The 21,886-nt window shown below is 51.9% G+C and overlaps 3 protein-coding genes across 8 annotated transcripts in view; 2 read left to right on the top strand and 1 right to left on the bottom strand.

Moving 5' to 3' along the window:
- Positions 1 to 6,252, top strand: part of MICALL1 (MICAL like 1) — a 29,102-nt gene extending 22,850 nt beyond the window's left edge. The window contains exon 16 of the mRNA XM_026479657.4: positions 754 to 6,252. Coding sequence (XP_026335442.1) covers positions 754 to 875 — 122 coding nt within the window. The 3' untranslated portion in view covers positions 876 to 6,252. The remainder of the gene's footprint in view (positions 1 to 753) is intronic.
- On the bottom strand, positions 3,433 to 11,330 carry CUNH22orf23 (chromosome unknown C22orf23 homolog). 6 transcript variants are annotated; one of them, XM_057316314.1, is made up of 6 exons: positions 10,802 to 10,904; positions 9,684 to 9,746; positions 5,568 to 5,750; positions 4,792 to 4,995; positions 4,488 to 4,588; positions 3,433 to 4,316 (listed from the first exon to the last, which is right to left on the bottom strand). In XM_057316314.1, exons 1-6 carry the CDS (start codon positions 10,902 to 10,904, stop codon positions 4,245 to 4,247), a joined length of 726 nt encoding a protein of 241 aa, XP_057172297.1. In that variant the 3' UTR covers positions 3,433 to 4,244. The 6 variants fall into 6 exon arrangements, with proteins under 6 accessions (XP_057172297.1, XP_057172301.1, XP_057172298.1 ...); XM_057316318.1 differs by having other exon boundaries at positions 4,792 to 4,923; XM_057316315.1 differs by adding an exon at positions 10,237 to 10,345 and having other exon boundaries at positions 3,433 to 4,588; positions 10,802 to 10,887.
- A 10-nt stretch (positions 11,331 to 11,340) lies between these two features.
- Positions 11,341 to 21,508, top strand: POLR2F (RNA polymerase II, I and III subunit F). Its single transcript, XM_026479669.4, has 5 exons — positions 11,341 to 11,590; positions 13,179 to 13,248; positions 16,153 to 16,283; positions 20,756 to 20,827; positions 21,330 to 21,508. The coding sequence occupies exons 1-5, from the start codon at positions 11,571 to 11,573 to the stop codon at positions 21,418 to 21,420; spliced, it is 384 nt and encodes a 127-aa protein (XP_026335454.1). The 5' UTR covers positions 11,341 to 11,570; the 3' UTR covers positions 21,421 to 21,508.
- Positions 21,509 to 21,886: the final 378 nt, after the last annotated feature.

Below are 21,886 nucleotides of genomic sequence, written 5' to 3'. Positions count from 1 at the left end.
GGTACTCTCAAATAAATAAATCTTAAAAAAAAAAAAAAAAAAAAAAAGTTTGTGGGCTCAAATAGCCGTGCCTACCAGAGATAAGATGGTGCCCGGAACAGCTAAAAGAGCACTGGCCTGGGAGTCAGGAGACCTGGGTTATATCTTGGTTCCACCAGTGACTCATTTTTGTGTTCTTGTGGTTAGGTCTGGACTCTAGTCGGGCTGCTTGGGTTCCAAGCCCAGCTCTGGAACTTATTAGCTGGGTGACTTGGAGCCCGTCATTTCAGCCTTTTCAGCCGTGCAGGCCTCCCCGTCCCGGTGTGCAACATGGGGGTGCAGAGGGTTCCTGGGATGGCGCACAGAAAGCACTTCGCCCTGAGCCTGGCACCTGCAGGGTGCGCCACCGGTGTCGGTCCATTTCAAAGGTCTGCAGTTGCCTCGTGAAAACTGCGGGTGAGGGGGATCGTGTTTGAGGCTCCTTCTAGCTCCGTCAGTGTCCGTGCTGTAGCCCCCGGAGCTGTGAGCACTGGGCTTCTTCACGATAAATCTAGGCCATGCTTCCAAGCTCCAGGTTGCTTTCACAGTTGCTTATTTCTGGATCCTTGCCGAAACACCGCGACGGGCATGGTCCCCATCCTCACAAAGGTGAAGTGACGTGCCCAGGACTCCAGACGGGCTGGAGGAGCGGAGCTGGGCCTTCGTCACTGCCCCGGCCTGTGCCGACGTGCTCCCCTTAGCCACATGCTAAGTGCTCCCCCTTCTCTTCTGCAGAGTTCCAGAAGGAGGCTGAACCCGAGGGCAAGAAGAAGGGGAAGTTCAAGACCATGAAGGTGCTGAAGCTGCTAGGGAACAAGCGGGACACCAAGAGCAAGTCCCCGGGGGACAAGAGCTAACAGCGAGGGTGGCCAGCTGGGACCCCCACCCCTCCTGGCGTGTGCAGCCCCCCGGCTGTGCTCTGCTGGGGGGGCACGCTGCTTCCCACTGGGATCAGTCCCGGGGAAAGATGACGTCAGGGGAGGGGGCCTCTGGGTGACAGCTTCTCCCTCCTCAGGGTCCTCTGGCTGGTCTGGGCCAAAGAATTTTCTTCCCTTTTCTGAGGGCCGCGGGCAGCTGTGGCTCAGCCCTGCCCGGTCTGGTTCTGAGGACTCCAGAGGCTGTGACTGAGCCAAGGAGCAAGCAGGGCCCTGGGTCCAGGGAGCGGCGGGGGCTCAGCACACCTGCCTGGCATCCCAGCCACTGCCTGCCGTGACAGGCAGTTCCTGGGTCTCTCTTCCCTTCTGTACCATGTCCAGATGGGATTCTTAGCTGTCAGAGTTCTGACCTGAAGGCCCTTCCACCCCTGCGGTCGGCCCTTCCACCCATGAGGTGGTGGACCTCTGGCCCGGGGTCTCCTGCCCTCGGGGCTCTGCTGCTCTTGGCAGGCCGGCAAGCCTGGCTTGGCTGCCCTGGTTTCTTCCTGCCCCAGCCCTGGCTCTGAGTTCCCGTTTTGCTTTCCAGCGCAGGTGGCCCTGAATCTGTTTCTCCTCACTCAGGAGCTCTATTTATGAAGTCTAATTAGGTTTGAACTCGTTACTGTGTCCTCAGACACGAATGGGCCTGGCGGACAAATCCGGCCCTCTGTCCCTCAAAGCTCTAGGAGGTGCTTGTCTCATCTCCCCTTGTTCCATCGGAAACCTCACCCCCAGGAATCGGGGCCAGGTGGCTGTGCTGGGCTGGGTGGGTGCCCTAGAGCTGAGTCCCCAGGGAGGGCCTCTGGGAGACGGGCCCCAGGGGTGGTTCTGGTCCGCGAGCATCAGCGGAGGGAGCTGTGCTTCACGGAGGTGCTAATCTCGGGTTCCTTAACACATTGTAGCCTGACCCCTCATTTAGACTTGCCCCCGCCACCCCAGGGCTGGGGGATGGTGGGCCCATTCCTGGGTGTGGTCATCACCAGTCTGTCTTCTCACACTTGACTGCTGTCCGCTCTCTCCCGACTTGTTCGCCCGAAGGACTGACGGCCACTCACCCCACTGTGATGGCCATGGGACAGGAGGAGCCAATGGGGACAATTGCCTTTTCCCCAGGGAATGTGTCCAGCAGCCGTCATCGGGCAAAGCGCTGTTGCTATAAGCTATCTGTGGGGCGCTCGGGGGGCCCCCTCCCTCAGCACACCTCTGGGGAAAGTACGCACTGTATTCACTCGCGAGGGTTTTCCTCACCAACAATAAATGGAGACAACCTCAGTTGCCAGTGCCCCCGAGCCTTGGGCGTGTTGCCCTCAGCCGGGTCTGCCTTCTTCCCTGCCGCCCCATGCCCCGTGGCCGGGCATCTCTGGTTGCCCGGGAGGGGAAAGTGGGGCTGTCCACGGCAAGGGGCGTTGGCCCTCGGGGCCTGCCAGTGGGCAGGACTCTTCCTCTGCAGAGAGAGGCGGCCTGTGCAGCCCCTGGTGTTCTTGCGAACATCTCTTGACCTGGAGCTGGTCACCAACTCTAAAGGCTTTTGGGGGCCCGGCAGGTCACACACCTGACCAGGCGGGGTGTAACCTGAGGGCTGGCTCTGGCAGGCTGTCAGGGTGTCCGGAGACTCAGCGGGGACTGAGGTGAACGGGGGTGTCTATGCCCCAACTAAAGGGGGAAGTTCTTCCTTACTTACGTCGACTGTAGCCTGTGGGAATGTGGCCCTATGTGGCCAGACCTTCCATTTTTCAAAAGAAGCTAGAAATGCAGATTTTGTGTGTGTGTGTGTGTCTGTGTGTGATTTGTAAATGTTGGCAACTAATCTGAATTTAAATCAAGGGTAGGCTATGCTGTCACGGGTGGGCCAAAGGTGTGCTGGGGTTCTCTGGTTTGCTGCCTTGGGGCTACATGAGGGGGCCTTTGAGGTGGAGGACAGCTGTCCTTATGGTATACCCTCCGCCCTCAGGTTCTGAAGGATATGTGGACACAGGCTTCCCGTGGAAATGTTCCCGAACCAGCCCTTCGTCTGGCCCCTTCCACTTACCTGTTTGAGGCTGTGGGGCCGTGTGTGTTCTGTAGCCTAAAACTCGGGTCCTGTGGCCTGTAGGATTATACGAATCCCTCCAGGTGGGAGTATTGGTTGAATTTTCCAAACTATTTTGATGTATGGGGACAGGAAAGTGACAGAGTCCTGGAGGTTGTCAGAAGACATGGGGACTTGCATGGACTGTGTGCAGAGGCAGCGGCTCAGGGGGTCCGAGGCCGCCTCCATAGGCCTGAGGCCGGGCCTCGCCCATGAGCAGTCGGAGCTGAGGCCGTGGTGCTGCGCGGGCTCCCAGCACACACCAAAGCTAAGCCCTTTTGGTCTAGCTCTCTCCCACCCTTGTGTTTCTGTGGGCTGTGGGGTTCGTGGAAAGCCCGAGAACTAACTTCTAACCCCGAGTGGGCTACTTGCCAGTTGAACGACCTTGGTGACAGTGTCTTGGGGAGCCTTAGATTTCACACAGGGAGAGCGAACCGTCATCGCAGGGTTTTATTGAGAGAACAAACCGAGTGAAATTCAGCACCTGACGCAGTGCCCGGCCATGGAGTGTTCAAGAAGTGTTGGTTCTCATTTCCACTTGAGATATGCAAACAGCTAAAAAGCATCTGTACTTGAAAAATTCTAACTCCTTGAACAAATAAGCCTATCCTTGTGAAAACAAAACGGTGCATGTAATGACCTACGTTAAATGTGTCTTACCGGCCAATTAATCATAGTGGTTAAACGTTTGCCTAAGGCTGTAAGAAGTCAAACAAGTAGGTCTTAAGGCAGGTAGGAAGGAAGGAATCGTATTCATTCCAAAGTTCTGAAAACTCAATGTGTAGGACACACAGCAGGTGTTGGGGGGGAGGAAGAGGCCTGTTGGATGCCCTCGGACACACGCCCAGGATGGTGAGATGGGGCCTTGCCTTCACTGTGTATGCTCTTTCCCTGAGAAAAGACTCGAAGTCATTTGTGTGTGTGATTGTGTGTGTGTGTGTGTGTATGTGTGTGTGTGTGGTGTGCATGCATGTGTCTGTCTGTGACTGGGGGTCTCAGCAGCTCAGCTGACTCAGGCTCCCTGGGCAGAGTCTTGAGGAGAACCTGCTTATTCTCTGAGATTGGCCCATTTTCTAGGGTGCCGTGTGTGCCCAGGGTCCCCTAGGCCAGGGCAGTGCTGCACGGCCATTTGATGTGACTGAAGGCCAGGGTAGGTGGGCTGACCAGGGGGTGACTCTGCTTGGCCAGGGGGTGGTCTCCAGTGGTCCAGGATGGGCTACTCTGCCCCTCGCTCTGGAGACAGGTCAAGGGGTGGCAAGAGCCTTCCTAAGGTCCTCACTCCTCTTGTGGTCAATGTCTTCCATTTCCCGTAGTTTCTGCAGAGGGCATCAGGAAAAGTTGGCTGTCAGGGTGGGCTTGAGGAGCCGCTGCTGATGTGAGGCTAGGGAGGACTCCCAGACCTGGGCTGCAGCTGCGGTGTCCACACACGTGTCCCCCTGCACACTCATGGCGGACCCTCCCCCACCCCTCCCTGTGGCTTCTCCTACCTGGGAGATCTCAGCAAGGATGAGCCCTTGGTACTGTCTGCCCTGTCCCAGCGCCTCCATGCCAGCCAGGAATTCCTTCCTCTCCTGGATCTCCTTTACCACTAGACGGGGGAGAAGGGCCGTCCGTTTATGGGGCAGTAGGGGGCCAGCAGGCTCCTGGCGGGGGGTAGCGGGGGGGCAAGAGGTTGCCTCTCTCAGGGAGAGGAAGCAGTTCTGTGGTCAGACAGCGTTTCTCACTTTGACCACAGATTATGGGCCCCTCCACACCCCTCACCCCAGCATAAGTGGCCCATCCGTGGCTTACATTCTTCAAAGCGGTCCAGCTTGGGGGCTGAGTCCTCCTGTCGCACTGGAGGGGGCTTTCTTTTCCATTCCTCTGAGTCCTTCCCAGTGGCAAAAATATTTTGGAGTCTTCGCTTCTCTTTCTCCAGATCTCCTGTAGGGCCCGGAAATGGCCTCATTAAGGCAGGCAGGGCACCCCATTCATGGCATGCTTGTTCCAGGGTCCCTGGGTGACATGGACGGGTCTTCTGCAAACCGGGCATCTTCTGCCCTGGGAGCCCCTGAGCTTGTGTCAAGACAGGCAGGAAGGGGAAGGGCTGGAGAACAAATGTCAGAACGCATGCACTGTTCTGGTACAGAGTGAGACTAAGAAAACCCTGACTGTCGTGATGGCAGCCTGGGTATAGAGGCTGCGGGAACTGTCGGCGGTCCGGGCCAAGAGCTACATGGGACGCCAAGTAGGAAGGGGGACAAAGGCTCCGTGGAGTAGGTTGGCGTGCAGAGGAGTTCTGGATTGGAGCGACTGTGTGACCTTAAGAGCAGTGGCCGTGACACCTGATAGCCAAACGTTCCTCAGGGACTGGTGGACTCGAGTTAATCATTACAGAGTTCTAAAAATAAAAGGATCACCTAACTGGTTTCCCCTGTACCCTGAACACCCCAAACTAACAAGCACATTAGTATAAACAGCATGAGAATTTGATTAGACACCTGCTCACCTGTCCTTGCCGCACCCCCCACCCCCGGTCCATTTGGGGAAGGAGGTGGAAGAGGGGCTCTTGAGGCCCTCTCACTTACGGGTGGCTTGAGGCTTGAATGGTTCCCGGCTGTAGGCCCCGTTGGCTTGGCACAAGCTGGCAGGCCGCAGGTGGGGCCGGGCCGCCAGGATGGGAGGCAGGTAGATGGCTACGGCTGGCTGTTTGGAAGGCGACGCCCTCTGGCTGGATGTTGGGCTGCACTGTAGGGGCAGAGTGTCTCCTCCTGGGGAAGGAAGGTTCCAGTGTGTGTGTGTGGGGGAATTCACCTCTGTTGTGTTCTGTTTTGTTTTGTTAATTTATAAAAGTGGTACCGCCTGTTACAACAAGTCAAAGAGTATAGAAGTCTTCCCTTATGCCTTCCAGTCCCCCACCCGACCCCACAACAAGCGATTGTTAGAATTTGGTGATCTTGTTCCAGACTTTCTGATGTTAATACAGACACGGTCAAAGATATATGTGCGTATATGACCTTCGTGTTTCAAACACTGGATCATACCGTATTATATTCAGTAACAGACTCTTCGCTTAACACGTTATCATGGACAACCTTCCAGAGCACTCCATTTATATATAACTTATTTTTTATAGCTATATACTAGTTCTTAGAATGGATACCGTATTTATTTTATCCAACTAGTCTTCTAATTTCAGAAATTCAAGCTGTCCCCCCCCCCTTTTTTTTTACTACTTCAAACAATGCTGCAATAAACATTCTTGTGCGTCAAGCCTCCCCCGGTGCTTTTATTTCTATAGCTGGAACCCTCAGACCTGCTTGGCCCACAGGCAGGGAGGGATGGTTCAGATGGTAATACACACCAGCCCCTCCTCCCGTCCATCCCCACTGTCTTTTTTTTTTTTTCTAGATTTTATTTATTAATTTGACATAGAGACACAGCCAGTGAGAGAGGGAACACACAAGCAGGAGGAGTGGGAGAGGGAGAAGCAGGCTCGCAGCAGAGAAGCCTGATGCGGGGCTCGATCCCAGAACGCTGGGATCACGCCCTGAGCCGAAGGCAGACGCTTAACCACTACGCCACCCAGGCGCCCCCATCCCCACTGTCTTGACCCAGATCTGGGGCTCCTCCCCCAGGCCAGCCAAGTGCGTCACCTCCTATCTGGTTGGCCGGTCCCTCCTCTCAGTCGCCCCAAAGCCCAGCTCAGAGCAGGCCCCACCCATTGTTTTGATTTGCCTCCCATCTGCCTTGTCTACTTTTCCAACCTTCTGTCATCCACTCAGCAAAGACATACTGAGCATCTGCTCTGTCCCAGGTCCAGGGCACTGGGGGTTCAGTAGTAAAGTAAGACAAAGTCCTGCCCTCGCGGCACTTACCTTTGGGGTTGGAGGGGTGTGGATGATGATTAAATAAAATACGTAGATTGTGACAGTACAGGGATGGAACACGGTATGTCAGAGCAGGCTTGACAATTTTAAATAGGGTAGGCAGGGAAGGCCCCATGAAGAGGGTAACGTTTGAGAGAAGACCTCAAAGGGGAGTAGCTCTACTGTCCAGATACTTTGGGGAAGAGCATTCCAGGCAGAAGGAACAGAGGAGCGAAGGCCGTGAGGTGGTAATGTGCCTGGAGTGTCCAAGCAACAGCCAGGAGGCTAGGGTGCCAGGAATGGGGTGAGCAAGGTGGGGGTATAGTGGGAGTAGAGGTCAGAGGTCAGGGAGGGCAAGAGAAGTACAGGGCCTTGTAGGCCTCTGGAAAGATTGGCTTTTACTTTGAGGTGGGAAGCCATCGGAGGCTTTGAGCAGAGAAGTTACATGGTCCTTTGACTGCTGATGAAAATACAGTGTGGGGGCCAAGGGCAGAGTCAGGAATGGTTTGAAGGGCAAGCAGACCCAAGCAGATGGGCTGGATGTGGGGTCTGGGAGAAAGAGAAGGAGGAGTCAAGGATGGTTCCAAGATGTCTGTCCTGAGGGCCTGGAAGGATGGAGTTGCCATTACTTCCCACAAATCCTCCCCTTCCCACAGCCTCTACCTGGAGCCCCAGCACACCTTTCCCGCTCTTCTCTGAAGAGACGCTGTGCTTCCTGGAATGTCCCTCCTGCTCCCTCCACACCCTATTTCCGCCTGTCCAGGGCCAAGTGCTCCCTGTCCTCCGTCCTCCAGCCCATCCTCAAGCAGTGACTGCGGCCCAGGTAATTCTGGGAGTTCAGGTGAAGGAGAGGCGTTTATGGCTTGCCTCAGAATTCGAACGAAGCCTCAAAACAGAAGCCTCAAAACAATACGTAGGATTTGGTTAAGGGGAGAACAAAAGAGAGGGGATTCGAGAAGAAAGCCGACTCAACACCAATGCTTGGAGGCAAGTTTTTAAAAAAGAAAACTAAGGGGGCACCTGGGTGGTGCCGTTGCTTAAGCGTCTGACTCTTGGTTTTGGCTCAGGTCGTGATCTCAGGGTCTTGGGATCAGGCCCCGTGTCGGGCTCTGTGCTGAGCGTGGAGCCTGCTTGAGACTCTCTCTCTCTCTCCCCCTCTGCCCCTCCCCACATTCTCTCTAAAATAAATAAATAAATCTTTTTTAAACAAACAAACAAACAAATAAATAAATAAATAAATAAAAAGAAAACTTAGGAGAATAAAACTGTCCTGCAAACCCATTCCTTACCTTGGTTTCCCCACTAATGAAATCAGTCCTTTAGTAAACACCCAGCACCTGGGCACCTGAGGTCCTGTGGTGAACATGGCAGATATAGTCCTTGGCCTCCTCGAATTTACTTTTAGTGGAATTTCTAGCACCTCCCTTCCTAGTCATGCTGCAGGGGGCACCAGATTATTCGTGGATTGCTGAGTGCAGAGATGGAGTGATGGGATGGGGATGTGCTAAGGTGCCAGGCTCCGACAGCCTGCGTTGTCCTTGTCCCCAACGAGGAGGACCTGACCCCTGTGCTGGCGTGGCACAGACTGCCCCGGCCAGCTGGACACGCACTGCCAATATTTGCCTCTCTGGCTCTCCCTTCCCTTTACTTCTGTGGCTGCTCAGGATGTCCTCCCATAAGCACATCCTTCGGCACATAAGACAATCACTTCTGGTGGACTCAATAGAGAAGATTCTGACATTCTCTTCAGGGCTGCTTCACAGGTTGCTGTTCTGATCCATTAAATGCTGATTGAATTAAATTTCAGGAAGCAAGGTAGTGTTCAAGATCCGAGAGAGCACCTTGCTATTGTGCCCCTGTACTTCCATTTTTTGGTTTTCCTTCAAAATAACTAATACGATGGGTGGCCAGAGGTGAGCTGTGGACAGCCTTTGTGCACTCGTCCTGTGTTGGAATTCTGCCAGTTGTCTTGCTTCTGCTAGTTAAGCTGTGACTAAATAAAACGAGGAGTAAGACACACACACACAGTCCTTTCCTCTGGAGAGCTCATACGGTATGTGTGTAACGGGGAGGGACAGATGGCAGACATGACCACGTGGAGACTATTTTGGCTGGGCAGGACGTCTTGATCGGGCTGTGATCTCTTGGAAGGTTGGCTAGAGATAGACTACAAGCCAGAGGCTTGTTGTCGTGCTAGGACCCAAGTCCCAGGAAGAAGCGAAAGCCCTAAAGGGTCAATTCTCCAGGAGGAACGACTAGAAATGCTATTCGAAAAATTTTTTGGTCTTTTTATTTTTTATTATTTTTTAAAAAGATTTAGTTATTTGTTTTTAGAGAATGAGAGAGAGAGAGAGAGAGCACGCCCACGCACAGGAGAAGGGGCAGAGGGAGAGAATCCTTCAAGCTGACTCCCTGTAGTGAGAGCCCTAACGGGCTTGATCTCACAGGCTGTGAGATCATGACCTGAGCCGAAACCAAGAGTTGGATGTTCAACCAACTGAGCCCCCCAGGCACCCCTCCTTTGGTTTTTTTTTTTTTTTTTAAAGATTTTATTTATTTATGTGACAGAGAGACAGCCAGCGAGAGAGGGAACACAGCAGGGGGAGTGGGAGAGGAAGAAGCAGGCTCACAGCAGAGGAGCCCGATGTGGGACTCGATCCCGGCACGCCGGGATCACGCCCTGAGCCGAAGGCAGACGCTTTAACGACTGCGCTACCCAGGCGCCCCCTCCTTTGGTCTTTTAAAATGAGGTCCTCTACCCCTTTATATGGAAGAGCAATGAAAGTGTCGTCCAGAGTCCCTCCACCCAGGAAGCCTCTGTGGAGTGCCTCTTACTTTTCACGGTGTCCATGATGTGGCGCTGTTGGAAGTTAGTCAGTTTGGATTCCTTCATCATCACTGCAAAGATACAAGCATCTCTATGAGGCCTCCTGGGTGCCAGGCAGAGCCCTTCGTCTCACCCTATTCCAGTGTAAAACTGTATCTCCCCCTAACCCCATTATGCAGCCGGGTGCTCCTTCTCTCCCTTCCCTGCTTCACTTTGTCTGGAGCACTTACCAGCATCAAAATTCTACATATCTTACTTATTGTCCCCTTCCTACTAGAATATTAGCTCCATGGGACAGCAAGGATTTTTGCTGCTTTTCTTTTCTTTTTTTTTAAAACTGCTGTATCCCCGGCACTTAGAACAATGTCTAAAGCATGTGAAGTAGGCTTAAAATTTTTGTTGTTGAGTGAATGAACGAATGGACAGTATTTATTAAGCATGTGCCAGGGGCTGGAGCTACAGTTGTCAGCCCAAACAGGCACAATGCCTGCCCTGATGGAATTCATGGTCTAGAGGGGTAGATGAATATTAATCCAACGGGAGACAACTAAATATAAATACCTGACTACAGGTTGTGCTGTCCATTGAAGGAAAAGGTATTTGGTGGTGTGAAGGTGCAGAACCGTGGGTTCCACTGTGGCGGTGGTGGGTGGGGAGGAGATAAGGCTTCCTGGGGAAATTGAAAGTGTGATCTCAGGGATGCACAGGAGTTCACCTCTTTAAAATTCTAATTTCTTTGACTTTTGGCCGCTCGCAAGTTGTAGGATCCCTGAACCTTTCTGAACCCCAGCCCCAGGCTTCTTATCTATAAAATGACAATAGCAATTGCTAAGCCACAGGTCATGTAGGGGAGAACCGACTTACAGAGGGTAACTGTTACCACCACTCTTCTCCTGTCCTTTATTTTATTTTTTTTTAAAGATTTTATTTATTTATTTGACAGTGAGAGAGAGACAGCCAGCAAGAGAGGGAACACAAGCAGGGGGAGTGGGAGAGGAAGAAGCAGGCTCCCAGTCTGATGTGGGGCTCGGTCCCAGGACCCTGGGATCACGCCCAAAGCCGAAGGCAGACGCTTAACGACTGAGCCACCCAGGCGCCCCTTCTCCTGTCCTTTAAACACACTGACCTCTGAGCAGCTCGCAGGTCCCTGGGGTGTAAGTGGCCGATTTGGGGCAGCGCCAGAACCCTGTTCCTTTGGTCACTGCCTCCACCCTTTCCTGGGAAGCCATGGAAGGGCTCTGAGGACGGAAAAACGCAATGGCACAACCCCTGTCTCCCAGGTCCAATCTCTGCTCCCGCACCCCACTACGCCACCCAAAGTCTGGGAGGGGGGTCAAGCCCCAGGAGAATCGTGACGTCGCCGTCAATATTGCGACAGTGCCCGATGCTCCTACCCCGAACAGACACACAGGCAGACCCACCACACGAACGGAGACCTCATCCTGACCATGCGCCTGCGGCAGGGAAGCCCTCTCTGGAGGAAGGGGGCATTAGGATAGCAGTGGTCCGGACAGTGCCCGTTGGGGGATACGCCAAAATTGAAACCTCACCCTAAAGTAAGACCCCGGCTGGGTGCCCCCCGCCACAGAGAGCGGCTGGGTTCCGGAGACCGCAACCACCGCTCAGTTGCGGCCCCGCACCTGGGCCCCGCACAGACACTCGCAGATCTCCGCGACCACAGCCGCCACCAGCTGCTCTGGCTACCATGGTAACGGGCGCACGCCTCTCGGCGCGTGCGCACAGTTACGGCTCCGGCCAGCCTCCCGGAAGTACTAGCCTCTGGGTCACGGCGCCGGCGCAGAGTACGCGAGGCGCCGCGCGGGACGCTTCCACGCCGTTTGCGGGTCTCCGCGCGGGTCTCGGGAGAAGAGTCGCTTTGCGTTGGTGAGGACGTCATGTCAGACAACGAGGACAAGTGAGTGCGGAAGCTTCGGAAGGGGCCGGTGAAGCGGGAGCCTGGGTTGAAGAAGGCTGTGGAGCCGGGCTTGAGGGGCAGTGTCTGAGGGCACTGCGGATGCTGAGGGGGCCCGCGGGGTGGGTGAGGGGAAGGGCGGGGAGCCAGGGGCAAAGACCCGGCCGGAGGCTGGGCACGGAAAGGCCCGACTCAAGGGTCCAGACAGGAGCAGTGAAAAAGGTCTTTCAGCAGACTTCCAGCGAGCCGGGCTGTATGTTTTGTAATGGGAGTATTGAAGTGAATTAGGCATAGTCCCTGCTCACCGGGTGCGCCCTTTCTAGAAGAGGGGACAGGCCCAGAAACAGGTAGTACGGGGTCGTGTTAGAGTACGCTGTAGAAGTATGTAGTATAGAAGTCGTCCCGGGAAGAGTCTGGCGAGACCCCGGGGGCGGTAAGGGTCTGGAAGGGTTGCAGTAATCTCAGCGAGAGAAGGTAGTGGCTTGGATTGGGGTGACACTAGTAGACGTGGTGACAAGTGGTTTTGAATTCTGGATTGATTTCGAAGCTAGAGCTCAAAGATTTCGGAATGCGCGGGTCGGAGGAGAGTCTTTTCTGAAGATAAAAATAGTGGAGTCATCAGCATAAGTATATTAGTCAAAACTAAGAATCAGGTGCGATCACCAGGGGAGTGTCAGTAGGGAAGAGTAGATGGCTGGTGACCCTGTGTTAGAGCATTCTAGGATTTAGCACTCGCGGGAAAAGAGAGGAAACCAGCAGAGGAGACCAAGATGGAGCAGCACCTTGGGGAGGTGGGGAACCCCAAGAGAGAGGTGGCCTTGCAGTCAAGTGAGGCGAGTGTGTTAATTGGGGGGGGGAGTGGGGTGTGGTCTAGTGTGCCAACTAATCAAGCTAAATGAGAACAGGAATTGTCGATTGCATTTAGCAACATGGCCATCATTATTGAACTTGAGAAGAGTGGTTTTGCTGGAACTGTGGAGGTGAAGGTCTTACTGGAGTGAGATTATGAAAGAATGGGAAGAGAGGAATTGGAGACAGGGAAGATGGGCATCTCATGAATTTTGGTTCCAAGAGAAGCATGGAACTAGGGCTCTGTGGGAGGTAAAAGAGAAGTAAGGTTTGTTTGTTTGTTTTTAAAGATTATTTATTTGTTTGAGAGAGAGGTGGGGAAGGACAAAGAGAGAGAGAGAGAGAATCTTAAACAGACTACGTGCTGAGAGCAGAGCCGGATGTAGAGTTCCATCCCACGACCCTGAGATTATGACCTGAACTGAAACCAAGAGTCAGACACTTAACCGACTGAGCCACCCAGGCGCCCGTGTGTGTTTTTTAAGATGGGGGAATAACTACATGTTTATACATTGATGGGAATGATCCAGTAGAGAGGGAAACAGTGACGGTGAATGAATGAGTCCTAGCAGAATTTGGGGGCTGATGGGGTAAGGATGAAGGAGTAAAATGGAACAGAAATTTGGTTCACTGATTAAGTAGTTATTTATTGAGCCCTTTCTACATATCGGATGAGACACACATCTCTTCTTTGATTCTAGCAAATGGTGCTCCAACTAACTGATCTCTTTTTCTTGTACAGTTTTGATGGTGACGACTTTGATGATGTGGAGGAGGATGAAGGGCTAGGTGACTTGGAGAATGCTGAGGAGGTCAGTATTTAGCTGTGGGCTCCCTTCCTCCACAGCCCAAGCTGCCAAATAAGCCAATCGGTGATAATTGCCTGAATGAGTGAGCAGTGTTTTGGTCCTGGGTAGTGGAAAAGTCCTACAGGATGGGCCATAGCCTGTGACAGCTTTTGGGGCACTTGGTTTGCTGATGGGTGAAATACCACCATTCATTCAGCAAGCATGTGTTGAATTTTTATTATGTACTAGGTGCCCTGTGGGCAGGGTTTATGTAAGGGGGCAGGATTTATGTAAGGAGCCAGGTGGAGAGTGACCGGGATAAAGCTGGAGAGCTGAGGGCCCACATCAGGCAGGATTTTCTAGCCTAAAGGCACTGGAAGCCCCGACAAGTATTGAGGCAGAGAGTGTCATGATCCAGTTTACACTTTAGAAAGGGCATTCTGGCCTCAGAGTGACGAGTGAGTTGGGGAGGAGCAGGAGTAAAAGAGACCCTTAGGGTCTCTCCATCCAGGCAAGAGACCCGTAGCATGGACTTGGGTGCTCGCAATGTAGGTGATGAGAAAATGGATGAATGAGATATTTTGGTGGGTTGGGTACGGAGCTAAGAAAGTGGGAGATGACAAGGGCGACCCCCAGGTTTCTGGCTTGCATAACCCAGTGGATGGGTTGCTACCTTCATGAAAGACATAGGGCTTTCTGTCCTGTGACTGATGGAGGAAGAACTGCTTTATGGCTCCCAGAAAGGGAACGATCCCTCAATTTTTTTAGGCTTGGAAGCTGAAGCCCCCTTTTTGGATTTCCTCTTTCTGCATGGCACTCTCAGGTACCTATTCACTGAGTCAGAAACCTCCCTCCAATCCTCCTCGTCCCCCACCATCCCTGTTCCGTTGATTCTGCCTCCTACACATGGTCTGGCCCTGGTTCTGTTTCTCCATTCTTTGTGCTTTAGCCTGGTTTAGGTCTTCATTGCTTTTCACTCACTTTATTGCGGAAATGTGTTACTGGTTTTCCGGCCTTCAGTCTCTTGCCATTCTGCTTGATTCGCCATTCTGCCAGAGTTGTCCCTCTTACCTGATTGATTACTACTGGTCTTCCTATAGGGTCTGCTTCTGCCCTTGCCCCCTGCAGAATAGCCTCAACAGAGCATCCATAGGGATACCTTTAAATCTTATTTTTTAAAAAAAGATTTTATTTATTTATTTGAGAGAGAGCATGCATGAGCAGGGGGAAGGGGGAGAGGAAGAGGGAGAAGCAGACTCCCAGCTGAGCAGGGAGCCTGATGGTGGACTCGATCCCAGGACCCTGAGATCATGACCTGAGCTGAAGGCACATGCTTAACCGACTGAGCCATCCAGGGATACCTTTAAATCCTAAGTCAAATTGTGTGTGTCTCTCTATTCAGAACCCTCATCCAGGGGCTTCCCATCTCATATAGAGTAAGTGCCAAACAGAAGTACAAGGTCCTCCATGCCCTGGCCACCTGCTTTCTCATCTCTTCTTGCTGTCCCTGTCATGCCAGGTCGACTCCTGCTCAGGATCTTTGGTCACTCTGTTCCCTCTTACAGGAATGGTTTTCCTGTAAATATGCACATGACCTACTGCTCACCTCCTTCAGGCCTTTGTCCAAGTGTTCCCTCGGTGAGGCCTCCATGACCATCCTATTTAAAGTGGCAGCGTCCTCCCCCTCCTCCAACAAACCCATCCTGGCACCCCCTGTCTTGTTTCAGTTTTTAATTTTACTTATTTTTCCATTTGTTTTTATACTACATATTTTACTTGTTAATTTTGTTTGTTGTCTTTTCTCATAATGTAAGTGCTATAGGGGAAGAATTTTTATTTGTCTTACTCTTCTATTTCAAGAACTTGGAACGCTATCTGACACTCACTGAGCACTCAAATATTTGTTGACTTAATTCTTTGTTGTTGTTGTTATTGTTTTAAAGTTTATTTATTTTTGTAATGTCTACACCCACGATGGGGCTCAAACTCACACCCCGAGGTCAAAAGTCACATGCTCTACCCACTGAACCAGCCACGTGCTCCTAATTATTTATTATAGAATTTATTCCCCTGCCTAAAATGCTATGTTCACCTTTTGCTCTAATCATACTTCACAACTAGTACATTCTCTCCCACCCCTGTGTTTTTTGTGCATGCAACTCAGCCTGCCTGGAATGCCCTTCTCTTTCTCATTGGCTTGGCAGCTCCTACTCATTCTTCTGGAGTAGCTCAAGTCTCATCTCTGGACTGTCTTCCTAACCCTCAGCACAAGGTTGATGTCCCCCACCTCCTTGTTAACTGTTTTGCACACTTGCATCCCTTTGTAGCACCTGCTGTTTTGTTTGCTCATGTCTCCTCTCCTGACCGAAATCTTTGAGAACAGAAATGCTTAGCTTACTGTCTTATCACCCATTATGATGATGTTTGGGACATGACAGATGCTTGATACTTAATTGTTGAATGCGTCTGAATGCGTATATATTCCTGCCATCACTTTGGCTTTTTAGCCACTTGACCTATTGATTCAGTTGCCCTATCTGAAAGATGGAGTGCTTACTCCTTGCCTCCTGCTTAGAGAGATTTGTTGTCTGTGCACAAGGACTTTGCATACAGCTCGTGTTCTGGGACCACCCCATCTCCAGACTGTCTGCTTCTCTCTTCTGGATGAGGTAGCTGGCTCTGGAATCCCAATCATGGTTCTTCTGTTTCACTAGGTTGGAGACTTTGGCCAAGTTAGCTCCCACTCTGAGCCTCTAAAATGGGCACTGTCACCCCTACCATGTAACGTTATTGTGAGGACTAAATGAGGCGTCACGAACTGCAGCAGCGTGAGCGCGGACACGTAATAAGCGATAATAGTAGTGGTGATTGTCATCATTGTCATCATCATCCCCTGAGACTTTCCGTCTTTTCCGTCTTGGTGTCCAGGAGGGCCAGGAGAACGTTGAGATCCTCCCCTCTGGAGAGCGACCACAGGCCAACCAGAAGCGAATCACCACACCGTATATGACCAAGTATGAGCGAGCCCGTGTACTCGGCACCCGCGCCCTCCAGATCGCGTGAGTGTGTGCCCCCTCATGATCTTTTCCATGGGTCAGGCCGCAGTGAGCTTCCGAGCTATTGATGTGGCCCAGCGGGCACGTGAAAACACTCTCCGTGCTCTCACATGCTAAACAAGACTGGTGCATCTCTTCGGGCCGGGCACTATACTAGATTCCTGCCCTCAGGGAGTTTGTGATCCAGTGGGAGAAACAGAACATGAACCTCTGAGAAGCCAAATAACAGCACAGTAGAAACATAAAAATACAGAACTGGAGTGCCTGTCAGGTTCGTGAAGCAAAACAAAGAAAAAAAATAAGTGTGAATACAGGGAGCCGTAGACCCTTGCAGGTTGGTTAGTCAGGGTGCTGGGGCAGCACCTGTCCGGCTTAAGGTGGTTCTTGACTTGAGGTGGAGTGTGGCCAATCCTGAGGAGTGGGGAGGCCCTCCACGCAGAGGCCAGGCCGGACCCTTCCTGTCTTCTAAGTTTGGAGCCAGGTGAAGAGTGACAAGACTCAGAAACTAGCCAGCAGCAGTTGGGAGGTCAGAATGTCTGATGATTGCACATTCACCCTGTCAGCCACAGGCAGTACAGGCATCCGGAGGCTGTGTCTGCAGCCAAGGTTGTGCGCGAAGACCTGGAAACACCCTCCCTTGTAGTCAGGTGGCTTTGAGAAAGCAGGGATTGTCGACGCTCGGCTACAGGTAACAGCTTTGTCTCCCAGACTCTCCTCTTGGGAGTTATTTCTCCTTCCTGGGGAGGAGTGAGTCAGGGGACAGAGAGAAGGCAGATGTGTTATTGGTTACTCTAATAGAATGTCCTCTCCAGGGAAACACAGGCTGAGGAAATGAACCTCCACCCCAAACGTCTTATAAGCTGGTGTGGGAAATGGTGGGTATCTGGAGGAGTGGGTGCTTCAAGTAGGGACTAGGGGAAAATTGGCGAGAAAGAAAAGCTCGGGTCAGCTTTGTGGAGTCCTGCATGCTGAAGGAGATTCTAATCTGTGTTCCCTTCTTTGTTTTCAAATAGCATGGGGCTTTATCCCCTCTAGTTCTGTGGGGTAAAGATGACCACCGTATCCACTTTGAACAGGGTTTTATGGGTGGGCAACACTGTTCCTCACCTTCAAAGTAGTAGACCTCTCTCTAGCCTGGTTGTATTCCTGGCTGGTCTCGGTGGAATTAGAGCTGCACTCACTGTCATAATTCTGATAATCTCTGGGTCAGGATCCTCTGGGTCTGTACCATCAATTATGGTAGCCACAAGTTACATGTGGCCATTTAAGTTAAGTAAAATTTTGTTTGTTTTTTTAAGATTTTATTTATTTGTCAGCAGGTGCGAGTGAGCACACAAGCAGGGGGAGTGGCAGGCAGAGGGAGAAGCAGGCTCCCCGTGGAGCAGGGAGCCCGATGGGGGACTCAATCCCAGGACCCTGGGATCATGATCTGCGCCGAAGACAGACCCTTAACTGCCTGAGTCACCCAGGCATCCCTAAGTTAGGTAAAATTAAGTGAAATTAAAAGTTCAGTTTTTCAGTCTAATTAGCCACATTTCAGATACTCAGTAGGCACATGTGGCTAGGGACTCCATAATGGATAGTGCAGATAGAGGACATTTACATCATTGCAGAACATTCCAGTGGGCAGCACTTGTCCAGGCTAAAAATGATCCAGCAGAAAGAATAACTTGTAAATCATTTTTCAGACAAGTAGAATGATTCTCTGCAAGCTTAAAGTCTTTCAGCACTGAGTGAGACACTGTGCTTGTACCTGTTGGGGAGGTGAAGCTGATTACAGATGGCCCCAGGCTCCCAGACCCCCAAGTGTTTGCCACCTGCTGGGCAGATGTCTCACAAATAACCAGAACCTAAGGCAGAGGGGTGCCGTGCTTTACAGAAAGCAGGAGGAAGGAGAGAAGGGAGTCACTGTAGGGGTGCCTGGGAGAGCCCTGGAGGGATGGTTAAAGGCAGGTGGTTTTTAGGGTAACTCAGGTGCCAGAGACGGAACAAGGAAGGGCAGGCAAGGCATGGATTGTGGTGGGGGAATGGCAAGTAGCTGGGGGCACAAGACAGGAAAAGATGTCCCCAGTGCCTTGAGTGACAGGTTCAGAAGATCAGCATGCATTTGGTGGGCAGTGTGGGGCACTTAAAAGTTGGGAGGCAGACACTCAGTACACTACCAAGTCCCAGTGTCCTGCTTCGCTTTGGGAGAAGCTTGGTTCAACTTAGTTGGGTCTATTGTGCTCCTTCTGTTAAGGGCTAGGATGCTGTCTGGTGGTTCCCCACTTGCTGTAGGCCCTCGGACAGCCAGGGCTGTATCTTGTCACCTAGTACCAAGTGTGGGACCCTGTACCTTGTAGGTGCTGAACAAACATTTTTTGGGTTTTTTTGGATGAAGTCTCACTCTGATTCATTAGCACCACCTGGCGGCTGATGTTCACCACAGCCGTTTCTTGAGGATCGGTGCCAAGTGGGGTCCCTGGTGCAGGACAGAATACCTAAGGGCACACTCATGATTCACACATCGTACGCACAAGGCTGGATAAATGGACTTGAATTACTCATATCTTGAAAGAAATAAGGTGTACGCAGAGCAGGAAAAACATTTGCTACATTCTTTAAAGCTTTAAATTTGGGGGAAATTTAAATACTTGAGAGGAGATATAGGGAAAGTTAAACATTTGGTCTCTGCCCCTGGGAAATTTTCAGGCTTTTGGGAGTGACAGAAATCAAAATAATAATAAAATTAGTAAATTACATTGTATAAACTGGTGGCTCTCAACTGGCTATGATCAGAATCACGTGGTGAGCTTTGCAGATGTAGGTTCTGAGGCTTCTTCACTGGACTTTCTATTCAGAAGGTCTGGAGCAGGACCTGAGAGCCTGTATTTTTAGCATGTCCTCCTAGTAATTCTGATGGTCATCGGGTTTGGGAACCATTCGTGTAAACTAGTGTTGAAATCGTGAATGGTGGCTTCTTAGAGGAGGTAGGCCTGGAGTTGGCATTTCTCCTGTTCATTTTGAGAGCCTCTGTTGCAGGCCGAGTGTTGTGTTAGGACATGTGGTCCTGGGCCACCGGATGCCCATAGTCTAATACAGAAGATTTCAAAAAAGCAGCTACAGTACAGTGAGATCGAGAAGCTTACGTGAAATGCGTCAGGGCGCTGAGCATTGCCAGAGTAGGGATTTCCAGGGCAGAGGATTGCCAGAGTAGAGAAATTCGAGCCTCTCCCAGGCTTGTAGGGAGAGGAAGAGCTTATGAGAGGACACAGAAGGGAGCCAGCAGGGTGTGTCCGGGAAACCATGGGAGTTTGGTATGGCAGGAACGTGGGATAAGTACAGGCAAGTAGCATGAGAAGGTGCTACTAGAAAGGTGAGCAGACCGGGTTCTGCCTGATGGCTGTGAGGTGTCATGGAAGGGTTGTAAAGAGGTGAGCACCTGACTGCAGGCCCTGTGTGGAGGTTGGAAGAGCAGGACCCTGAGGGGTGTTGCCTGGATAGAGAAGGAAAGTGGTCTGGCTGGGCCCTGAGGCAGGCCTGAGGAGTTGGGTTAGAGCCAGCCTTTGCATGACCATTCCTTTGTGCTGGAATACTCTGCCATGGGTGCCCGGCTCAGGAGTCTGTGGAAGGCCCTTGGCAAGGGAAGTGACAAGAAGAATGTCATGGCCCAGTAACAAAGCCTACATGTGTCCTGTTCACAGTACCTTTCTTAAGTTTATGGATCTTTACTTTTTTTAATTTTTATTTTCTAAAGATTGATTTATTGATTTATTGATTGATTGATTTGACAGAGATAGAGAGTGTGAGCAAGCAGGGGGAGTGGCAGAGGGAGAGGGAGAAGCAGGCTCCCTGATGAGCTGGAAGCCCGATGTGGGGCTCAATCCCAGGACCCTGGGATCATGACCTGAGCCGAAGGCAGACGCTTCAACGACCTAGCCACCCAGGCGCCCCCAAGTTTATGGATCTTTAGCTTATTACGGGGAGGTCTTACAGCATGGTGGGTAGGAGCATGTGGGCTTCCAATCTTGGCTCTGCTACTTACTGGCTGTGTGAGCTTGGGCAAATCCCTGATCTCTCTGTTCCTTAGTTTCCTCCTCAGTAAAATGGAAGTTACAGCAGTTCTCACCTCAAACGAGATCCTCTATGGAAAGAGCTGAGAACAACATACGGTACTAAGTTAGCCAGTAGTGTTTTCGTGTCATTGTAGGAAGTCAGGGCTCTTTGTCTCCCATTTTTGAGTGAGGATACTGAGATGTGGAGAGAAATTCAGTGTCTCTGGAGGCAAAATTGAAATCCAGTCTCCTCGCTCCCACTTGCTTACAGTCACTGTGGCAGTGCCCCGAACCCCTTCCCACCCCCCACGCTTGCCTACCTCCCTAGAAGGTGACCTTTCTCAGGGAGGACTGGGGTGCTGATCTGATCCGATTTGTGAAGTGAGCCCCCTGTCTTCCTGCTGGGCCCTTCTCCCCCAACACGTGTCCCTATACCTACAGGATGTGTGCCCCTGTGATGGTGGAGCTGGAGGGGGAGACAGATCCCTTGCTCATCGCCATGAAAGAGCTCAAGTAAGTCACCCAGCCCATGGTTCACTGCTTCAGAGCCCAGGGAGGCATCGCTTGGGTTCTCTGCTGCACACCCCCTCCCCCACATCCCTGGCTGGGGAGGTGTGGTTCTTGTTCCTGGAGGTCCTTAGTTTGTTCAGGAGTCAGCCCACTAGGAAGAGGGGTGGGAGGGGGCAGGCGAAGGGGGAGGGCTTTAATGAGACACGGTCCTCTCCGCTCTGTCGAAATCTCCCTCTTCCTGCTGCACTTTGGCTTTACCAGTATCCTGTTGCGCTTCCTCTTTCTCCCTTCAGCCATAGGATGGCCGAGCCTTTCCAGACCCACTGTCCCACACTCAGGGATGTAGGACTTTCTTTTTATTGTAATTTCTTTCCCACAAAGGGCCCTCATAGTCCCAAAAGGATGCTGCTAAGACTTCACTTTGCATTCTGCACACAGTCTGTCCCATCTGCTATAGAACTGGGGTCACCAACCCTCATATACTTGTGACTTCTCCCTGCCACAGGGCCCGAAAGATCCCCATCATCATTCGCCGCTACCTGCCAGACGGGAGCTATGAAGACTGGGGGGTAGACGAGCTCATCATCACCGACTGAGCTGGAATCATCTTCCTGACTGTGCCTCATCCTAGTTTCTATTTTCACATTCTTTATACATGTAAATAATAAACTGTTCAACCTTTCACCCCGCTCTGCCTCCAGCTGTCTGTGATGCCCACTCACTCCTTCCCTGTTACTGCCCTGCTGCCTGGCGGGTGCACCCATTCCTGTGGCCCCATGACTGTCAGCGCTAAGGAGCCCCAGGGGCCTTACTCCTTGTGGATCCCCTGTATCCCTCCCTCCATCTCCCAGATCACCAGCGCAAAGGCTGCTGCAGGGAGACACCTCAGCTGCCTTCCTAGCAGACAGACGAGTCTTTGTGCCCAGGGAGCTGGTTGCCACGGAAACCCCCAATTTCCTTTCCAGTGGGGACTGGCTGCAGGGGCTTCTCCCTTCTCAGGAGTATCACAGAGCAGGTCTCATCAAGCCACCCATTGTTTCCTGAGGACCTGCCTCGAGCCTC

The sequence above is a fragment of the Ursus arctos genome, unplaced genomic scaffold, assembly GCF_023065955.2.
Source record: "Ursus arctos isolate Adak ecotype North America unplaced genomic scaffold, UrsArc2.0 scaffold_21, whole genome shotgun sequence".
NCBI classification, from domain to species: domain Eukaryota; kingdom Metazoa; phylum Chordata; class Mammalia; order Carnivora; family Ursidae; genus Ursus; species Ursus arctos.
The sequence above is the reverse complement of the archived record's forward strand: the minus strand, read 5'-3'. Positions and strand labels throughout refer to the sequence as shown.

Coding starts and splice junctions, on each gene's coding strand:
- CUNH22orf23 (XM_057316312.1), bottom strand. CDS start 10,904: ATGGCTTCCCAGGAAAGGGTGGAGGCAGTGACCAAAGGAACAGGGTTC. Junction 5,751..9,683: donor CATCATGGACACCGTGAAAA/GTAAGAGGCACT, acceptor TTCCTTCCCCAG/GAGGAGACACTCTGCCCCTA. Junction 4,996..5,567: donor ATTCAAGCCTCAAGCCACCC/GTAAGTGAGAGG, acceptor CATGTCACCCAG/GGACCCTGGAACAAGCATGC.
- POLR2F (XM_026479669.4), top strand. CDS start 11,571: ATGTCAGACAACGAGGACAA. Junction 13,249..16,152: donor ACTTGGAGAATGCTGAGGAG/GTCAGTATTTAG, acceptor CTTGGTGTCCAG/GAGGGCCAGGAGAACGTTGA. Junction 20,828..21,329: donor ATCGCCATGAAAGAGCTCAA/GTAAGTCACCCA, acceptor TCCCTGCCACAG/GGCCCGAAAGATCCCCATCA.